The sequence below is a fragment of the Hemitrygon akajei genome, chromosome 15 (genome assembly GCF_048418815.1).
Source record: "Hemitrygon akajei chromosome 15, sHemAka1.3, whole genome shotgun sequence".
Classification (NCBI taxonomy): domain Eukaryota; kingdom Metazoa; phylum Chordata; class Chondrichthyes; order Myliobatiformes; family Dasyatidae; genus Hemitrygon; species Hemitrygon akajei.
The window spans coordinates 20,944,979-20,966,029 of record NC_133138.1 but is presented as its reverse complement, the minus strand read 5'-3'; the positions used below and the strand labels follow the sequence as shown (position 1 = coordinate 20,966,029).

At 39.7% G+C, this 21,051-nt stretch overlaps 1 protein-coding gene across 12 annotated transcripts in view; it reads left to right on the top strand.

The window, feature by feature from the left end:
* tenm2a (teneurin transmembrane protein 2a) overlaps positions 1 to 21,051 on the top strand; it is a 2,964,155-nt gene that overhangs the window by 2,250,522 nt on the left and 692,582 nt on the right. For 11 of the 12 annotated variants that reach the window (XM_073067288.1, XM_073067292.1, XM_073067291.1 and 8 more), the window contains one exon: positions 3,429 to 3,698. The exons of the other annotated variant lie outside the window; for it this stretch is intronic. In XM_073067288.1, coding sequence (XP_072923389.1) covers positions 3,429 to 3,698 — 270 coding nt within the window. The remainder of the gene's footprint in view (positions 1 to 3,428; positions 3,699 to 21,051) is intronic. 12 annotated transcript variants of the gene reach the window in all.

Here is a 21,051-nt window from a genome sequence, read left to right as displayed (position 1 = left end):
CAGGACTCCAGTCAGTGAGGCAACCATATATGATCACTCTCTCTGGCTTCTCCTGTAAAATCAATGACTAATCCAATTTGCTAACTCATCCTGAATGCAAAGCAACTAAGCCTTCTTGACCAACCTCCCATGCAGGACCTTGTCAAGTGCTTTGTTAAAGTCCACATAAACATCATCCAATGCCTTGACTTTATCCACTTTCCCGGTAACTTCCTTTACCATCTCTGTAAGATTGATTAGACATGACCTACCATGCATGAAGCCATGCTGACTACCTTTAATTAATTCATGTCTATCCAAGTATTTATATATCTGGTCTCTTAGAGACCTTCCAATAACTTTTACACAACTGATATCAGACTCACTGGCCTATAATTTCTTGGTTTATGCTCATAAAAGTTTTTTATAAACAGTGGAACAATTTTGGCTATCCTCCAATTCTCTAGTGCTCTCCTTTCACTAAGGAGTCGCTAAATCTGTAGAAATTTGTTGGAGTCTTTGGTGACACACCAAACCTTCTCAAGCACATTCTGAAATATAGCTGCTGGCATGCCTTTTTCATGACTGTACTGATGTGTTGGGACCTGGATAAAGATGTTTAAATATTCTGGAGGTACAGAGGCCAATTTACAAAGATCTAAAATGGTTGAGTAATCAAATGGGAAGGGTGGCAGGGTAGAGTTATGTCTGTAACAAAGCAGGTGTAAGGCACTCCTTCCCTGCACTAGCCTGCAGGTTACCCTTGGGGAAGGTGTAGCACCTGCTTAGCTCCCCCCACCGATTAGTGTCAAGTGAAGCCATGGGAGCAGGTGGAGGATGGTCGTATGAGCAGCTGGTGCATATCACAAGTCCTGGTTATACCACCGCTGATGCCAGGCCATCTCTGAAGAGTATTAATAATGGCTGGAGTCACTCGTCTTGTAAAGACACTGCCCAGAAGAAGACAATGGCAAACCAGCTCCATGGAAAAATTTGCCAAGAACGATCATGGTCATAGAAAGACCATGATCGCCCATGTCATACAACATGGAACATAATGAATGATGGAACAAGTTGAATGGGAACACAGAAGTAACAAGCACTGAAAGAAAGCATTCAGTTCATCATGCTCTTGCTATCCAAACATCGAGTTTAGGTTTATTCCACTTTGCAGCTCTCCATCCATGTGTTTTAGCTCTACAAGCACAGACACAGTTTATTTTAGCTGGAAACATTGATGTCAGAACTTTTCAATTTGAGAAGATACAGTAAAGTGGCAATTAGTATAGTCAATGACATGGAAAGAAACTATCCAGGAAACTATATGATGGGAGTGGAACAAATGGTACCAAAGTAAACCAGGAACAGCTTATCAATAACAATATCAGTTTCATTCTTCAGAGAATGATTTAGATCTGGAACGGGATAGTGAACATTGTTTGGGTGTATTTGAAATGGCTGAGTTTGGATTTATAAAGATGGGCCTCATATATCATTATCAAATGAGTAGCAAGAACAGAAGTGGAAGGCCTCATTAGGCACTAAATTTACAGATGTGGTGCCACCTTGCCAGATAGTTGTGTGTTGACGGACTCACATTTGGTACCTGGTCTAAAAGGCTGTAGGTCCTGTTCAACCTACACAGGGTGCAACGATACCATGAGCATTTCACGTTAACCAAATGCAAGTTCCAACTCAGATTGGGAAGAAGTCTGCAAAACAAATATTCAGAATATTTAGGGTTTCTAAAGCTTCAGAAAGCACTGTAATTTTGTTGCTTGTAGAAAAATGGTGAACCATCTAAGTTAGTTTGGGATTAATCAATGTTTGTCTTGGCATTTCATTAAAAGCTCCGTTGTTGAACTGACAGCTTGAAATATGTTCCCCAAACAACACACCTCAACTCCAGCAGTTTACACCAGAAGCATTGGCATTAGAATTCACAGTGGCTTAGAGAAATATGAGATAGAAGCAGGCTCTTCAGCCCACTGAGTTCGTGCTAACCATCAACCTTCCATTAACAGTGGAAAGAAGCAGGACTTTGCATAGCAATCAATGTTGCATGAAACTCGTAAAAATGTAAGCATAAACGCTCACATCCTTCAGACAAAATTCCTTGAAGTGATTGCATTTAAATATGATTCAACAGCTTCATCCAGCTTTCCAACAGAGTTTGTGACAAACACTTTAACAATTGTTGCAAATGACAGTCCTCTGTACTGCACAGATAGTTCATTTAGGTCAAGAGCTAGGAATATTTATTTATTTTAAACTTTGATCACAGATATTTGTGCCTTAACAGCCTTCAAGGCAAAGTGTCTGAGCCAAGTTACCAATGAGCACAAAACCAATGATTAAGAACACACTAGACAATAAGACATTTCGCTGTTGATCTTCCTTTCACTCCCACACCATGTTTAAGTGTACACAAAATGGAAGTCACATGAAAATTGCAGCCAGTTTATCTAATACTATATATTGCAGTGTGAATAAGCAATAACATAATGCCATGAACTATCTCTCTAATGTCTAAAACATGCTCTTAAAGATTCATCCTGATGTAGGGTCTCGGCCCAAAATATCTGCTCTTTAATCTTATTCATGGATGCTGCCCTACCTGCTGAGTTCCTCCAGTGTTTTGTGTGTGTTGCTCAATGGCCTCTCTTGGAATTGCATCATAGCAATGTAATATCTTTCAGAGCACATGAGATACATAACAGAACCTCACTGAGACATGTAGATAGTCAAGCACTGTAGATAGTGATAGTTACTGTATACTTTTGGATGGTGGGGTTGAGATAGGTCTCTACCAAAGGAGGTGTAAGTCCCTCCTTCCCTCTGCTAGCCTGCAAGGCACCCTTGGGCAAGGTGTAGCTCCTGCTTAGCCCCACCCCTGCATGATCAGGGTTATATGAAGCCATGGGATCAGGTGTTAGATTTTCACATGAGCAGCTAGTGCACATTACAAGTCCTGGTTAAACACTGATGCCGGCAGACAATCTCTGAAGAGTATTCATCATGGCTGGGGTCATCCATCTTGTAAAGTCACTGCCCAGAAGAAGGCAATGGCAAACCAGTTCTGTAGAAAAATTTGCCAAGAACAATCATGGTCATGAGACAATCATCGCCTACATCATACAACACAGCACATATTGATGATGATGTCTGTATATTTTACAGGGAATACTGGGTATATAGTTTTAGTGTAATCATGAGGGATGGATCAAATTTCAATAATTTATGTCAAAATGGTATCTTTATCATCTTAATGTCATGTTCAGTTTTCATATGATTTTTACGGCTGTTGCCTAATTTGCCGAAGGATCAGGTTGAAAATGGTTGAATTCCTTGCTGTAGCTCAGTGTGCTTCCCAATGCTCTTGAGTGTGATTGCACTATCTCTGTAAGTAGGAAGTGCATCATGTGTATCCTTCTTCTGTTTATGTGCAGGAGCCAATTTCACACTTACTGAACTGGGAATCTGTGAGCCCTCCCCTCACCGTGGCACAGCTTACTGTCCAGATATGGGGCTCCTGCACCGTGGATATTCCCTGAGCGACGCAGAGTCTGACACCGAAGGAGCCATTTCTCCAGAGCATGCCATCAGGTTATGGGGGAGGGGCATCAAATCCAGACGCGGCTCAGGGTTGTCCAGTCGAGAGAATTCAGCCCTCACGCTGACTGATTCTGAGAACGAGAAGGAGTCTGATGAGGAGACAGGTATGTTAGAAAGCTGGTGTCTCGGAAGTGGAAGATCACTATACATTGTGGCTTCAACTGTTTCCACCCAAATGGTGCACTAAACAAGATAACTTTATAAAATGTAATAATGTTCCTGATATTGTTGGAGAATCATCCTTACTTCATAGTTAAATTTCAAAACAAAATCAGAGTTGAGTGTTAAAGGGACACAGTGACAAGAAATCGTGATACTGACATGGACCAATATCATGTTTTGTAGCTTAAAATTTGAAACATTTGAAAAAATAGGAGTATTCCTGCTTTAAGAATGCAACAGTATATACTACAGATATTTAATTTTGTCCAAATATACTTAAAACATATCTAGTGTGAAGAGATTCTACCTCTATACCTCCTGGTGAGCCTAAAGTACTTAATGAGTAATTTAACAATTTTGCACCATAAAAGAGTGAATTGCAATAGACTAAGATTAGTACTTTACATGTCTATTCATGATGGGGATAGACATATTGGCCTGCTCATCTTATGATTTTTTTTGCCAAATGGGAATAAAGTTATAGTTTACCTGTATGTTACCTATTACAACTTGTACATTTATTTAGCACAACATATGGTCATCTTGTATACCGCCTGCTGAACAAGACAATTAGTGAAGTTGGATTTTGATTAATGCTCAGTTGTCTTTCAACTTTTGGCCATATCCTTGTGCATATGTTTTTGTTTACAGTCTGGAGACTCCACTGATACCATCTTTTTTGTCCTGATAGACTCAATGGAAAAATTATTGAGGAATGATGCCGAGCCTGAGAACAAAGATGCAACTGTTGAGGCTGTTTAATTTGACTTAGTAAGGACATGATAGAATATTTTAAGTGGATAAATCAACTACGCTAGATCTGGTGAGCAGGGTGATTAGAGACGCAGATGAATCTGTGGCTAACTGACATGAACAGAAAATGCTTAGATGCTTTAAGTATTCTTTTCCAGAGGTTTATTATCTTTAGGACAAAGACTTTCCACAAACTGAACATATTACAGTTATTTAAATAGGAATGTACTGAGTTCCTGGGTGAAAGCAGATATTTATAGTTGAACAGGTTAAGTATGAATTTACTGGAAAGGATTTAAGTTGCAATGATTGATTTATTTATTCAGAGCTGCATTGTTCAGCAACCCCCGATTTAAGCCTAGTCTAATCACAGTACAATTTACAATGGCCAATTAACCCACTAACCAGTGTATCTTTGGATTGTGGGAGGAAACCAAAGCACTTGGAAAAAAAACCCACATATTCCGTAGGGAAGATGAACAGGCAACAGTAATGTCAGAGTTGAACTCTGAACTCGGACACCCCAAACTAATAGCATTGCACCAAACATCATCTTCTAGACCTTGATAATTGCTTTAGAAAATTAGAGAAGAATTAAAATATAGTTTTTTTTCTTTTATTCTCCCTTTCAAGTTTAGGCCAATGATAAATGTGGCTGCACCAAACCTGGCCAGGATGTGTTGGGGGCTGGATTTCTTCTCATGTGTGTGTCAATCTGGTCCACAAACCTGTCTGATAGAGCAGACCAGAGATGATATAAATTGTGAAAGATTTGGTTTATCACTGATAAAATTTCCTCTGTGGAGTAAACACATTATTGTTTTATTATAAGAACATCTTATTATATTAACCCAGTTGGTTTCCTCATAACCAAATACAGATTACAGTCATCAAGAGCATTCAAGACCAACTAGTACCTCCAGTACGAGAGCGAATGAGCTTAGAGCGTGGATCAGTACTTGGAGCTATGATGTTGTGGCCATTACAGAGAGTTGGATGGCACAAGGGCAGGAGTGGTTACTTTGAGTGCCAGGATTTAGATGTTTCAGAAAGGACAGGGAGGGATGCAAAAGAGGTGGGGGTATGGCACTATTGATCAGAGATAGTGTCACGGCTGCAGAAAAGGAGGAAGTCATGGAGGGATTGTCTACTGAGTCTCTGTGGATGGAAGTTAAGAACAGGAAGGGGTCAATAACCCTACCGGGTGTTTTTTATAGACCACCCAATAGTAAGAGGGACATTGAGAAGCAGATAGGGAGACTGATTCTGGAAAGGTGTAACAATAGTAGGGTCGTCATGGTGGGAGATTTTAATTTCCCCAATATTGATTGGCATCTTCCTGAGCAAGGGGTTTAGATGGGGTGGAGTTTGTTAGGTGTATTCAAGAAGGTTTCCTGACACAATATGTAGATAAGCCTACAGGAGGAAAGGCTGTACTTGATCTGGTATTGGGAAATTAACCTGGTCAGGTGTCAGGTCTCGCAGTGGGAGAGCATTTTGGAGATAGTGATCTTAATTCTATCTCTTTTACCATAACATTGGAGAGGGATAAGAACAGACAAATTAGGAAAGTGTTTAATCGGAGAAAGGGGAAATATGAAGCTATCAGGAAGGAACTTGGAAGCATAAATTGGAAACAGATGTTCTTAGGGAAATGTACGGCAGAAATGTGGCAAATGTTCAGGGGATATTTGTGTGGCATTTTGCATACGTATGTTCCAATGAGACAGGGAAATTATGGTAAAGTACAGGAACCATGGTGTACAAAGGCTGTTGAAAATCTAGTCAAGAAGAAAAGAAAAGCTTATGAAAGGTTCAAATACTAGATAATGATAGAGATCTAGAAAATTATAAGACTAACAGGAAGGAGCTTAAGAATGAAATTTGGAGAGCCAGAAGGGGCCATGAGAAGCCCTTTGTGAGCAAGAATAAGAAAACCCCAAGGCATTGTACAAGTATGTGAAGAGCAAGAGGATAAAACATGAGAGAATAGGACCAATCAAATGTGACAGTGGAAAAGTGTGTGTGAAACCGGAGGAGATAGCGAAGGTACTTAATGAATACTTTGCTTCAGAATTCACTACAGAAAAAGACCTTGGCAAGTGTAGAGATAACTTACAGCCAGCTGAAAAGTGGATGTGCTGGAGCTTTTGGAAAGCATCAAGTTGGATAAGTCAGTGGGACTGGACGAGATATACCACAGCCTATTGTGGGAGGCAAGGAAGGAGATTGCTGAACATCAATGGGGACAGGAGAGGTTCCGGAGTACTGGAGGGTTGCAGATGTTGTTCCCTTATTCAAGAATGGGAGTAGATCTAGTCCAGGAAATTAAAGACCAGTGAGTCTTACTTCAGTGGGTGGTAAGCTGATGAAGAAGATCCTGAGAGGCAGGATTTATGAACATTTGGAGAGGTATAATATGATTAAGAATAGTCAGCATGACTTTGTCAAAGGCAGGTCATGCCTTACGAGCCTGATTGAATTTTGTGAGGATGTGACTAAACACATTGATGAAGATAGAATAGTGATCCAGGGGACCTTGCTTTGTGGATCCAGAATTGGCTTGCCCACAGAAGGCAAAGAGTTGTTGTAGATGGGTCATATTCTGCATGCATGTCAGTGACCAGTGGTGTGCCTCAGGGATCTGTTCTGGGACCCCTTCCCTTCATGATTTTTATAAATGACCTGGATTTTCTGATGACACAAAGGTTGGGGGTGTTGTGGATAGTGTGGAGGGCTGTCAAAGGTTAGCAGGACATCGATAGGATGCAAAACCCTGGTCAGACCCCACTTAAGAGTACTGTGCTTAGTTCTGGTCACCTCACCACTGGAAGGATCTGGAAACTATAGAAAGGATGCAGACAAGATTTACAAGGATGTTGCCTGGATTGGGGAGCATGGACTATGAGAATAGATTGAGTGAACTTGACCATTCCTTCTTAGAGCAACGGAGAATGAGAGGTGACTGATAGAAGTGTATAAGATGATGAGAGGCACTGATCATGTGGATAGTCAGAGGCTTTTTTCCAGGGCTGAAATGACTAGCATGAGAGGGCACAGTTTTAAGGTGCTTGGAAGTAGGCACAGAGGAGATGTCATGGGTAAGATGTTTACGCAGAGGGTGGTGAGTACATGGAATGAGCTGCCGGCGACGATGGTGGAGGCAGATACGATTGGGTCTTTTAAGAGAATCCTGGATAGGTACATGGAGCATAGAAAAATAGAGGGCTATGGGTAATTTCTAAAGTAAGCACATGTTCAGCCAGCATTGTGGGCTGAAGGGCCTGTATTGTGCTGTAGGTTTTCTATGTTTCTATGTTTAATTACATAAGCAAGTTTCAAAGTATTTTTTCTTTCAATGTAAATTATGACTTATTTTTATTTCATGGCGTCGTTCGGCAAAGAAGAACTATTTGATTTTAGGGTGCCAAACTGACTCTGTAGAACAGGTACCAATTAGCGCTGCTCTATCAGAATTTGTCACAGCATTTTTCTGAGCATATTTTCAATTCACTTTTAAATAGTATTGGAATCTGCTTCCATTGTTCTTTCAGGCAGTGCATCCAAAATCATTACAAATTGTTGTGTAAAATTAATTCTCCTATCTTGTGTCCATTGGCTACTGAGCCTGTCACCAGTAAAACAGTTTCAACCCATTATAATCCAGCATGATTTTGAAATGGTTTACAAATTCATTAGGAAAGTTATTATTAAATCTCAAGATTAAGGAGAAACCTGGGTAGTAGTACGTATAATTGTTGACGTGTTTTGATTGACCTAGCTTTGTATTGTCATCTTTCATTTAAAATTTAACTTTACTTCTACTGTATTACACAGTACATTTTTTGATCTACTGAGATTATCCCTTATACTGTTATAACCCTACCAGTAGCACCTATCAAGAGAAAACAGACCTAACGTTGTTGACTTTTCAGGATTAGGAGTCATCATCTTGAACATTAAGTCAGTCGTCCCCTGTATAGTTGCTCTCTATACATTTTCAACATTCATGATTTCGTTACCTTAGATTTTTAGCATTTGCCATTGCTTCACTTGAGCACTCATGCTGGAACAGAATCTTTTTTCTGTAAAGACGGCTAATTCACATCACTGGTGTGCTGCCTTTCTCTGCTTTGTGCTGTGTTTCTAAAAGATCACCTAAGTAGAAACTAAATGGAGATCTAGGCAGTGCTGTAGGCTTGTGATGAATTGTACTTTGACGCTTATGTCACCTTTGCAGTTCTGTGACTGAGAGAACCAATCCCAGCATCCATGTCAAGTAGTCACCTCTGGTTGAATGTAATGAGATATATACATCACTGCTAAGTTATGGGGTCAAATCAGCTGTGCAAATGTGTGGATATCAACCTCAGTCCATGTGGAAGTGAAGGACTACATTAATTTCATTGTGAGGAATGATTGCTTCAATGAGAATTTCAATAAAACTTTCCAAATATTGCAAGGGCGAAAAAGATGTGGAATGGGTGTTTCCAGTAGTGAGGGAGTCTAGGACCAGAGCCTCAGAATAGAAGGATATGCCTTTTAGAACAGAGATGACAAGGAATTTCATTTCCCCAAGGGTAGTGAATCTTTGGAATTTATTGCCACAGATCACTGTGGGAGGAAGTCATTGGGTATAATTAAAGTGGAGGTTGATGGATTCTGGTAAAAGTGTAAAAGGTTAAAAGGAAAAGACAAGAGAATGGGGTTGAGAATAAAAATAAATAGTGCATGATCAAATGGCAGAGCAGACTCAATGGGCTGAATGGCCTATTTATGCTCCTATGCCTTATGGTCTTATGGCCCTATTAACTTTGGAGATAACTGATTGTATGAAAGAGAAATGCATTTGGATCATTTGTCTTACTGTGAGTGTAAGATAGTCACTCTGACAGCGAGTTGGTCAGTGTTAACAAAGTTGTGTATCTGCGTATAAAAATGTATGTCTGTCCTTGTCTCAGATGAAGAGGCAAGCCTGTTACTGGGAATGTGAGCAGTATTGTTCGAAACCCACCATGCTCAACTCACACTGGTAAACTTGTTAACCTTATTCTGACATGCTTTGGTGATGGATCTCACTTCCTGCAGTCTCAAAGGTCTTGTTAGCCTTGTAGGATGAAAAAGTGATGAAGCAAGCATGTCCCTGGTTGAAGTTGGTGGAAGTGTTACCCAATACTGTGCTAGACAATTGAAAGTGGCTTCAGAAGTGTCAAAAGTGATGCACAAAAGAAATTAGAAATAATGAAAAAAGAAAGTCACTAAGCTATAATTGGATGAATTTGTTTCTACAAAGGCTCAGTGGTGTTTCTTTCACTTTTTAAAATCATTTCTTGCTTAGCAACAGGGTTCTTAATTTTCCATGCTATTATATATCCTCTCAGTGGCCACTTTATTAGGTACAACTGCTCGTTCATGCAAATATCTAATCAGTCAATCATGTGGCAGCAACTCAATCCATAAAAGCATGTAGAAATGATCAAGAGGTTCAGTCACTGCTCAAGCCAAACATTAGAACGGGGATGAAATGTGATCTAAGTGACTTTGACTGTGGAATGATTGTTGGTGCCAGGTGGGGTGGTTTGAGTATCTCAGAAACTGCTGATCTCCTGGGATTTTCACACACAACAGTCTCTAGAGCTTTCAGAGAATGGTGTGGGGAAAAAACATCTAGCGAGCGGTGTTCCGTTGGTTTTGTTAATGAGAGAGGGTAGAGGAGAATAGCCAGTCTGGTTCAAGCTGTCTGGAAGTTGACAGTAACCCAAATAACCATGCGTAACAACAGTCTTTGAATGCACACACGTTAAACTTCGAATGGGTTACAGCAGCAGAAGATCACACCTTGTTCCAATCCTGTTTCTAATAAAGTGGCCACTGAGTGTACGTTACATATACTGTATATTACGCCTCATAGATTTTAGTTCTGTTTAGAAGTTTTATTGTAATGTTAAACTGAAAACAGCAGATCTTTTGCAGATGGGCTGCGGGCCACATTCCCTCTGTACGTATCCATATCTTGCTACAGAGCTTGTCTTGCAATCTGGCCATGTCAGCACCAGTGTGTGCAATGTTGCTCAATCCTATCAGCGACAATCTGTGCTTCATGACCTCGCTCTGTCAGTAATAATGCACTTCACTGCTCAGCTCTATTGGTATGTGCTTCTGTGTCATCACCAGGCCCAGAGTAACAGAGGCATTCCCAAGCAGTTTTCTACTGGTCCTACAATATCATAACACATCACTGGCAAGACTGGCTAGAGATATTTATGCACACTTCCTTAGCTTTCAGTGAATACTTGCACTTCTGTACCGTGTCCTAACAATTGTAGCTTTTTCAGATTTGCATGTCACTGTTCAGAATCAGAATTAGGTTTATTATCACTGACATATGTCGTGAAATTTGTTTCTTTAATTTTAATATTCTCATTAATTTACTCATCCACCATGTTAACCAAGACATAGCATTTCAAAGGTTTCAAAGGTACATTTAATGTCTGAGGAATGTATACAATATACATCCTGAAATGTTTTTTCTTTGCAACCATCCACACAAACAGAGGAGTGAATAAATGACTGTATACTGTTAGAACCCCAAAACCTACCCCCCCCCCGACCAGCTCCCCTTCCTAACGCGCGTAAGTGGCAGAAAGCAACACTCCCCACTCCCCCCACCGGAAAAAAAAAGCATCGGCACCTGCCACCGAGCACTTAAATGTGAGCAAAGCAACAACAAAGACACCGCAAAGACTGCTTTTTCTCCGCAACCATCCATGAAAACAGAGGAGTGCCCCTCAAAGAATGAATGACAGTTAAATGTTAGAACCCCAAAGTACCCCCTCCCGTTCCGCTCCCTCCTGCGTGTAAGTGGCAGCAAGCAATGATCCCCCCTCCCACCACCACCGGCAAAAAAAATAGCATCGGCACCCACCACCGAGCATTCAATTGTGCAGCAACAGCTCTTCCTCAGGGCTATTCTTGCCCTTGACGTTGGTAGAAATACAAAGGAAATCCGCATTTCATAAATGCTAATTGAGTTTCTGATGCAATGTTTGTGAATCATCCACAAGGCAATAGTTATAAAGAAATTCCTGGCTATCTTGATACCATATATGATGGAAGCAAATCTCAAGGTCTCACATCTTTGTGCAGCTAAATTCCTCCTACTCTGTTTTAAGTTTGCCACATTTAGTCTTGTCCCCCTTGGTCACTCATTCTAAAATCCGTTATGTTTTATATGTTCAAAGCATTAAACTGATTGGAAGAAAAGCAAGGAGCCAAGAGATTCAAGTCTTTTTATAATTATTCATTAATTATTCAATAATTTTTATTATTATTCATATTTACTTTAAGTGAGGTGCGCACTTTTCATATGGTAGCATCATGACATATGCAATTCAGTTATTTTTATATATAACCTGTAGTGAATTATTCTAACAAACAAAGAATGCTTAATCAGTAACATATATAGAAGAATATTCAGATATTACTGAAATATTAAATACGCAACTTCCTCCACAATAAACCTGATATTTTAAAATTATTTAATTCTTTGTGCCAATGAATAAAAGCCCAAACTGCCAGAGAAAGATATCACCAATTGTAACTTAGACCAGGTTAAAGATGCAGCTTAGTTGCTTGCATTTTTACACATGGTTAAGAGGGCATATGGCATGCTTGCCTTTATTAATCAATACATTGAGTTCAAAACTCAGGAAGTAATGCTTCAGCTTTAAAAACTTTATTTAGGCTGCATCTAAAGTATTGTAGGAAGAATGATAAGGCTTTGGAGAGGATGCAGAAGAGGTTTACCAGGATGCTACCTGGATTACAGAGCATGTGGTATAAGGAGAGGTTGGACAAAGCTGGGTTATTTTCTCCGGAGTGATGGGAAAAACTGAGGGGAGATTTGATAGAAGTTTATAAGATTACGAGAGGCATAGATAGAGTAGGCAGATAGTATCTTAATTCCTGGGTTGAAATGTCTAATACCAGAGGACATGCATTTAAGGTAAGTTCAAAGAAGATGTGAAGGGCAAGGTTTTATTATGAGAGTGCTGGGTGCTTGGAATATGCTGCCTGGGGTGGTGTTAGGGGTGGAAACATTAGGGACTTATAAGAGATGTTTAGATAGACACGTGAATGTGAGAAGAATGGAAGGAGATGGACGTTGTGTAGGCAGAAGGGATTAGTTAGCCATGTGATTTCTAATTTAATTGGTTCAGGACAACATTGTGAGTGGAAGGACCTGTTCTTGTGCTGTACTCTTCTATGATCTGAAAAGAGAGCAAAAGTAGAGAGGTTGTGTTCATGAGTTCATTGCCCTGGCAGAAGGGAAGAAGCTGTTCCTAAAGCATTAAGTGTGTGTCTTCAGGCTCCCTGATGGTAATAATGAGAAGAGAGCATGTCCTGTGTGTAGTAAGGGTCCTTGATGATGGATACCAAGTTTTTGAGGCATCACTTTTTGAAGATGTCCTTCATACTGAGGAGGTTAGTACCTAGGATGAAGCTGGCTGACTTTACAACCACTACAGGTTTTTTTTTAATGTACAGTAGACCCTCCATAGCAGATGCTGATGCAACCAATCAGTATGCTCTCCATAGTACATCTGTTTAAATTTGCTAGAGTCTTTGGTGACATCCCAAACCTCCTCAAAATCCTTATGTAATATAACCTGCTGCTACCATTCATGTGTTTGATATCTCATCAACATTAAACTGCACCACAGTATGCCACAGTATTTGTTTATGCTATTTAGGGTCTGTGGCTGATGAAGCCATCAGCACAAGTAATCCACAAGAGCAAAAACTGCCATAGAAGTTACTTCTATGCTTCATGTCTAGCTTCAATTAAATTACTTTATGGGTTGTTTGATTAATATTAAATAATAACTAAATAAGAATAAATCATAATTAACTAATTATTAAAATTGAAAGATGTAAGAAATTCAGTAACCAAGCACATTTATTGCTGCAGTATGTCCAAAGGTTATGAGAGAATAGCAGTAGAAATTCATGTTTAGTTAATAGAAAATGAAGTCACTAGATGTGAATTTTGAAGGATTCTGTAGTTGCCATCAAGCAAGAGATACAGGAGCCTGAAGACAAACACTCAACGTTTCAGGAGCCGCTTCTCCAACTCCACCATCAGATTTCTGAATGGTTCAAACGGATCAGTTTATTATCAGAGAATATATACAGTATACAACCTGAAATTTTTACTCTTCACAGATATTCACAAAAAACAGAACCCCAAAAGAATGAACAACAGAAAAATGTTAGAACCCCAAAGCCCCCTCTCCTCCTTCCCCACGCAAGCAGCTGCAAAGCAGAAACCTCCCTCTCCCCCCCCCACCCATTTTAGCAGCAAGCCTCAATGTCCAAGCAACCGCAAAACCCCCAAAGAGAGACCATGACCTGCCGTCAGCAAAAATTATTGTTTGCTGGACAGTTCAATATGCCTCCGGCTCTCTCTTTCACTCACAAGGGACAGAGAAATGTCACTCATTTCACAGCAAGAGGGGAGACCAACAAACAGTTGATGTTATGATGTTACAGTCTACCACGTCATTTTTATTTTGAGATTCTTCGACTCAAGAGCCAGCAGGGGTGCAGGGGAGGTGGGAACAAAGACCACCATCTGCAGCATCCGCCACCACAAAATCTTGATATTCCTTCTCCCGCGACGCCTTGGTTGGCAGCACTGGCCTGGAATTGGTTGCCCACAGGGCTGCTCGCCAGTGTATTCCATGCCACGCCTGGAGAACATTGGAAAAAGGCTGGTCGGTCAGTGAGCTCCAAGTTGGGTACTCATCTGCTGTGAACAACTGCAGTTTGTCTGCTGATCAGAGTCCTCGATAGAATCCCAGACACCCTGAAAAGGAATATTAAAGAGAGGAGTTTAAGCTATTTCCGCAGATGGGTTCGAAGAGGCGGCCATTTGGTGCCATCTTAGCTCTAGTTGAACAGACAATGAGCCCATGAACACTTCCTCAGTATTTTTCCTCTGTTTTTGCACTGGTTATTTAATTTATTTGTTATATATACTTATTATTGTAAATTACTGTTTTTATTTCTATGTATTGCAGTGTACTGCTACCACAAAACAATTATTTTCAGAATGTACATCGGTGACATTAAACCTGATTCTGAATCTGATCTGAGTTACTTTCATAATGTAAATTGTAAGCAGTAAATTAAAGTTAAAAGTGAAGGCTGACACACAGACTTAGAGGTGTGGTTTTCAAAATAGTGACCATGAGATGTTTGCATATGCATCAGCCAAACATTAAGACAATGGAGTTGTGTTAATCGGCATCCAGGCAACTATGGGTTCAAGTACTTTTTCACTACTGTAAACAAGTTCAAGGAATCTTGCAGACCTGACTGATACACAGCAAAGGTACTTGAAGATTCAGAGGTGTCTCCCATTATAGGTATGCAATTCAAAGGAAGCATTGTCAAAGCAAAGTAAACAATGTCATTGTAACAATCAAAACTGTATTGAGTCACCTACTGTTACCATGATCTTAGGAGTATAAGATTGTGTTGACCTTTTGAGTTTGTGAGACTCTATCGAGAGGGTCTCCAGAAGAAAGCCTGCTTTTGGTGAAGTAGCTTCAGTTTCTCTCCAGTGACTTTGATTACAGTCATAATAGGCAGTGCACCATTGCTGCTGCATTATGCAATCAGGGATGGATTCCTAGGCCCTCATGTGTGAACAGCACGTTGGGAACACAATGGGAAGTTTAGCTCAGGAGAGTGGAATCTTAATTTCTTCATGAAATGATTTTTTTAAATATAATTAAAGACAGCCTTTACAACCTTGGCTGATCACTTACCTGTTACATTTATTCTCAAACTTTACACCGTCATTTCAGCAGGATAATATAAGTTATATGTTTTGCAGTTCACTCCTTTAATTCAAGAAGCTACCAGCTATATGGAAATATTTTCATGATGTTCATGCTCCATCGATGTGTGTCTACAACATTTATGAGTTTTTTTCACCCATACATTGGTTTCAGTAAATATCAAGAAGTATACAAGAAAAATCAATGCAATTTAATTGTTGCTCATTCTAAATTGCCTTCGCTCCATGTAAAATAAATGTTCAAATTACCTGCACTGTAGGATTTTCATACAGTGCTTCATCAATGCGATGTACAACACATTCAGAAAAGACATTTTACTCCTGGAGATATTGGCTTGACAAAATAAGCAATTGGGTGTCATGCCCTTAAAAACTGGTGCTAAATTGATGGTGCTTGTTTGAAGCTCTAAGCATTGAGTAAGTAGTTTTATTTGGACCCGAGAACCTTGCAAGCTCTGTGTTGACAAGCTTGCCTGAGACATGAGATAAGTCTTTGATTGCTGAGCAGTTAATGGGAAACTGATGGATGTTGTACAATGTTTATGACTTGTAACCGGCAGTCAGCATTTTTCTTATTCGTTTTTCCTGGCTGTTTCTGGAAGGTGATTACAGCAAGTTTGCTTTAAGTCTGCCTTTGAGTCTTCTTTAATTTGAGATGGGGACAAGGAAGTTCTGGGACGTTTGTGCACTACTTTGCTAATGTATTTGCATAACTAGCCCCTTTACAAATTAATGAGTTCATATTTGAAACAGTTGGCACAATTTTGCAGAGGGAATTAAATTCTGTATTTTGCAGTTTGCTCAAGCATGACTATTAGCTATTTGGAAACATTGGAGTATTAATCTTCAGCAGCAGGAGAATGGGGTTATAAATCAGCCATGATCAAATGACAGAGCAGATCCAATGGGCTGAATGGCCTTATTGTCTTCCTGAATTTTATGGTCTTATTAATCTGAAAGAAAAACAATTGTGCACAACATTTGTTTATAAAATCAAAGCAATTCGAAAGTGTTTGCTGCAGTTCTATGTTGGGTTTCCAAGTTTTTGAAGTTCTGTTTGTGACCAAAATAGAGTAACATTTTAAAATTTATTTATCAGACTTTGCATTTACATAATACCTTTTATGGTGTTTTATAGTCAATACACTTCTTTGATCATTGATGCAAAAGAGGGGGGAAAGGCACCCTATTTGTGCTCAGGAGCTCCCATAATCAGCAGTGTCACATTTGCCTTGAGATTGATTTGCTTTGTTAAGGTATCATGATAAAGGTTTGTTGCATTGCAAGTCAGCCATTGTGTTGTAACATGACTTCTGCTGCATGATTCAGAAGGGACGTCCTGAGCCTCACTGATTGTCCATTGTGGACCAGGAACAAGTTAAACTCTAGGAGTTTGGGGAAGGGAGATGCCTTATCAGGGCAATGAGAGAAGGCACATAGATAAGAGCTGAGGGTAGAAGAGGTCATAGCCTAGACGTGGAATAGAACAGTTGAAGATTAGAGCCTGAGCCAAAAGGTTAGGTTTGAGCTATTGCTGGAAGATCATTGGGGTCAGATACTTCATTGAAGAGCTTGACTGAAGTTAATATTTTCTCATTCATTTAATGGAACTTTGTCTGTATCATTTTGGTATTTGGAGTGTTCATGACATCATATGAGATGTTGGAATCCTTCTTATGCTTTCAATGTAGTGGATGCTTATTCATAAAACTCTGTATGTTAAAATACTTCCTCTAAAAGTCAGGGTGGAAGCACCCTGTCTCGGGTAGTGGAATCCAGAATGGGATCTCAAGATGAGAGCTTTAATCAGGAAGTGTGATCCAGGGGTCAAGCGAGAGGACCATTCAATCAGAGTTGTTCAGGATGCTTTGCTATTTTCTGCTGGATGCTCGTCAATGAGTAATGGAATTCTAGTCATTGACCTGAGGATGAGGTGGGATCAGCTGAGAAGAAGCAAATCAATCACTAGAGCCAATGACAGCTTGCTGCTATAAGAGTTGACTGTGAACAGCTAGGGCCATTGTAGAGTGTATGAAAATCCTCGAAATGGCATATGGATCTCTGATATGCATCATTGAATATCACTGCACTTCAGCATGGTCCTCTGTATTGCATTACATGTTAAGTATATGGAATTAGATAGATTTGCAAGAACACTGGTTTTCCTTCACAGTTCCTCATGAAATTGTACCTAATTTTGAGGCATATACCTTTTCATTTTTTGATTTATCTCTTTTTGGAGGGGTGTTGAGTTTAAAAGATAATAGAAGTTATCAGAAAGCTGCTCTGCATCTCAACCAGACCTGGTGTAAACTCAGTTCAAGTGGTCCAGGTTCAATCATGACCTCTAATACTGCCTATAGTTTCCACCTTCTCCCTGCAATTGTGTAGGTCTCTGCAACATCCCAAAGGCTTGCAAGTTGATAGGTTAACTGGAAACTGGAAGTTGCCCCTTGTGTAAAGGTGAACAGCAGGATCTGAGCTAAGTTTGTTTACATGATACAGTGTGGAACTGGCCCTTAGAACTGTGCTGCCCAGCATCCCACTGATTTAACCTTCACCTGATAAAATAAGATAAAACTATTTACCCTGAAGGAAATTATTGTTGCAAGGTTGCTCAGTCAGAATTATATACTTTAAAATGCAAAATGTAAGCATTGCAGTACGAAAAAAATACAAAATGTGCATTAAAAAGTAATAGTGCAAAATACAGATGAGCAATGAAACTATATTCTTATATACTTAAGGAGGAGGAGTTGTAGAGTCTTTTAGCCACAGGGAGAAAGGATCTCCTGTGGCGTTCAGTGGTGCACTTCAGTGAAATCAGTCTGTTACTAAAGGTGCTCTCCTGTTCATCCAGTACGTCATGAAGGGGGTGAAAGGGATTGTCCATAATGCTCTGTAGCTTCTTTAGCATCCTCCTGTCAGACACCAGGACCAGGGAATTCCGTTCCACCCCCAGAACAGAACCAGCCTTCCTGATGAGCTTATGGATCCTCTTGGTGTCAGCTGCTCTCACCCTGATGCCCCCGCAGACTAATCACAGGGCAATTTACAAGACCAATTAACCTACTAACCAGTATATCTTTGGATTGTGAGAGAAAACTGGGGCATCTGGATGAAACCCATGTGCACACTGGAAGGAACATACAGACTTGCCGTCAGAGGATGCCGAATTGAACTCCGAACTCTGATGCCCCAAGCTGTAATAGTGTTGCACAAAACGCTATGCTACCAAGATGTTGATGGGAACATGAGAAGAACTGAAGTTAACAATTATATTTGTAATTGGGTGCTTAACACTCAGTATGGTGTTTGTAGTGCCTGTTTCTGTCCTCTATGATTCTAACATCATTTACTTTGAGACCAGTATGGAAAAAGGAATGAGAAGTGATTAGAAGAATGGATGTATATTCAGACCATCACACTTAAGGATAAAGATTGATTAAATTGGTTTTAAGTTTGTGTTTTAAGCAACTGATGCATGGCATTTTTGTGTCATGTTAATTTCAATTTCATTTCCACATGAAATATTCATAATGCTAAGTAGAATGGAGACAGGCCATACCAACCAACAAGCACCCACTTTACACTAATTTTACTTGATAACAATTTCATTAATCTCATCTAATTCTATTATGTATAATACAATTAGGTGGCATGGATCAATAGTTTCATCTTCACTTTCTATTGATGGTCACATTGAAACAATTAGAAAAGCTTGTGCTGCAAAGTTTAAAGTAAATTAATTATCAAAGTAGGTATAAGTCATGATATGCTATCCAAGGATTCATTTTCCTTCAGGCATTCATGGTAGAACAGAGAAATACAATAGTATGAATTTAAAAGCTACACGTGGACAAGACTGACAAACTACCAATGTGAAAAAGAAGACAATCTAATTAATAATAAATAAATAAATTTATTAATTGATAGATGAAAAACTAACTAACGCTGAGAACATGAGTTTAGAGTCCTTGAAAATGAGCCCGTAGTTTGTGGGGTCAGTTCAGAGTTGAGCTGAGTGAAGTTACCTGCGATGGTTGAGGAGTCTGAGTCCACTTCTGATCCCCTAATGAGGACCGGGCTCAAGGACCGCTGGTTTCTTCAACCTGTAGTCAATAATCAACTGTTTGTTTTTGCTGACGTTGAATGAGAGATTGTTGTTGAGGCACCACTTCCCTGATGGTTGAAGGGTAAGTTCATGATGGGACTTGCATTTTAATCAGCTGTCCTTGCACTGCCTTAGCATACCAACCACATTATACTTCAGCTCAGAAATTCATTTGCAATAACATTTTATCCAAAGCATACCTACAATTGGACACACTGCAGCTGAGCATGCCCAGAAGCAGAAAATTCACATGTGTACAGAGATCAATTGAACACAGCACAGCACAAAAAATCAAGTACGCAGCATCGTGCCTCATTGGTGATATAAAAGATTTATGAACAAGTCATTGTGTAATATTTTTTCATTTCAACATTGTTTGCACAACATCATTAATACGCTGAAAAACTTATGTGCATTAATTGTAAATTAATCAGGCTGAGCAAATGGAATGAGAATAAAATTGTCGAATAACATTACTCGCACCCAAATTTATTCCTGTGCTCAGAACCGAAGCGATTAGATCACCAGATAACCTATTGCCTTCAGAATTCTAAATTCACCAGTTTCTGTTAAGTCAAAGCTCAAGTTTCAAGTACAAAATATAGAGAAGAAAAATGAGTTCTTCACTAAATTTGAAGAAGGTTATTTCTTGCAAAGGTCTATAATTGCATAACAAAGTTAGATAGAGGCCATTTAAGGAGAAGCATTGATCTAGCTTCAGAAAAATCTGCATGAAAAGGATCAAACACCTTCAAAGATAGGAACCTGATTTTTTTTATCTTAACCCATGAACATCCCAATGCTCAGCACATGATTCTTGAAAATTGGTATGATTGAACTTGACAAAGGTGATTGAACAGTTATCCTCTCACTTGAGACAATGATTAAGTACAGGCAAGTGCTTCCTGGGGGAATGCAATGGAATAATTCTTCTCTTCATTTTTAAAATAATTTTTCCATGATGAAATGACTTATCTTATGAGTCAGGTTTATGCCCCTTCTCCAAGGGCTAGGTAATAATTCACACCGGTGTTTGAGAACTAGATAGTTCCCTAGACAGTGGGTGGTCTGAAATAAAGGGAGGTAATAGGCATAATTTACTCAAATGGAAGGATGGAACAGGGCAATGTTAATTTGGGGATGGGTACAATGATACTTCACAATCCATTGACAAGTCAAAATGCTGAAGGAACTCAGCATGTCAGCATCTATGAAAGGGAATAAGCAGTCTATGTCATAGTGAAAAGTGGTCAAAGCCGTAAGCTGAAATAGTGATTAAGGTTGTGTAGGTTGGTTCAAGAACCAAAATTGTTGAAGGGAAATAACTGTTCTTAATCCTGCTGGTGTAGGATTTCAAGGTACTGTGCATCAAGCCCAATGGTAGAAACTATGAGAAGGTGGCATGGCCTAGATTGTAGGGATCTTTGATGATAGGTGTTGCCTTCTTGAGGCAGTCCCTCCTGTGGTTACTATTGCTAGGGAGGATTTTGTCCGCATTTGGGCTGAGTCTGTTCCCCTCTGCAGCTTCTTACACTCCTGTGCATTCAGATTGCTGTACCAG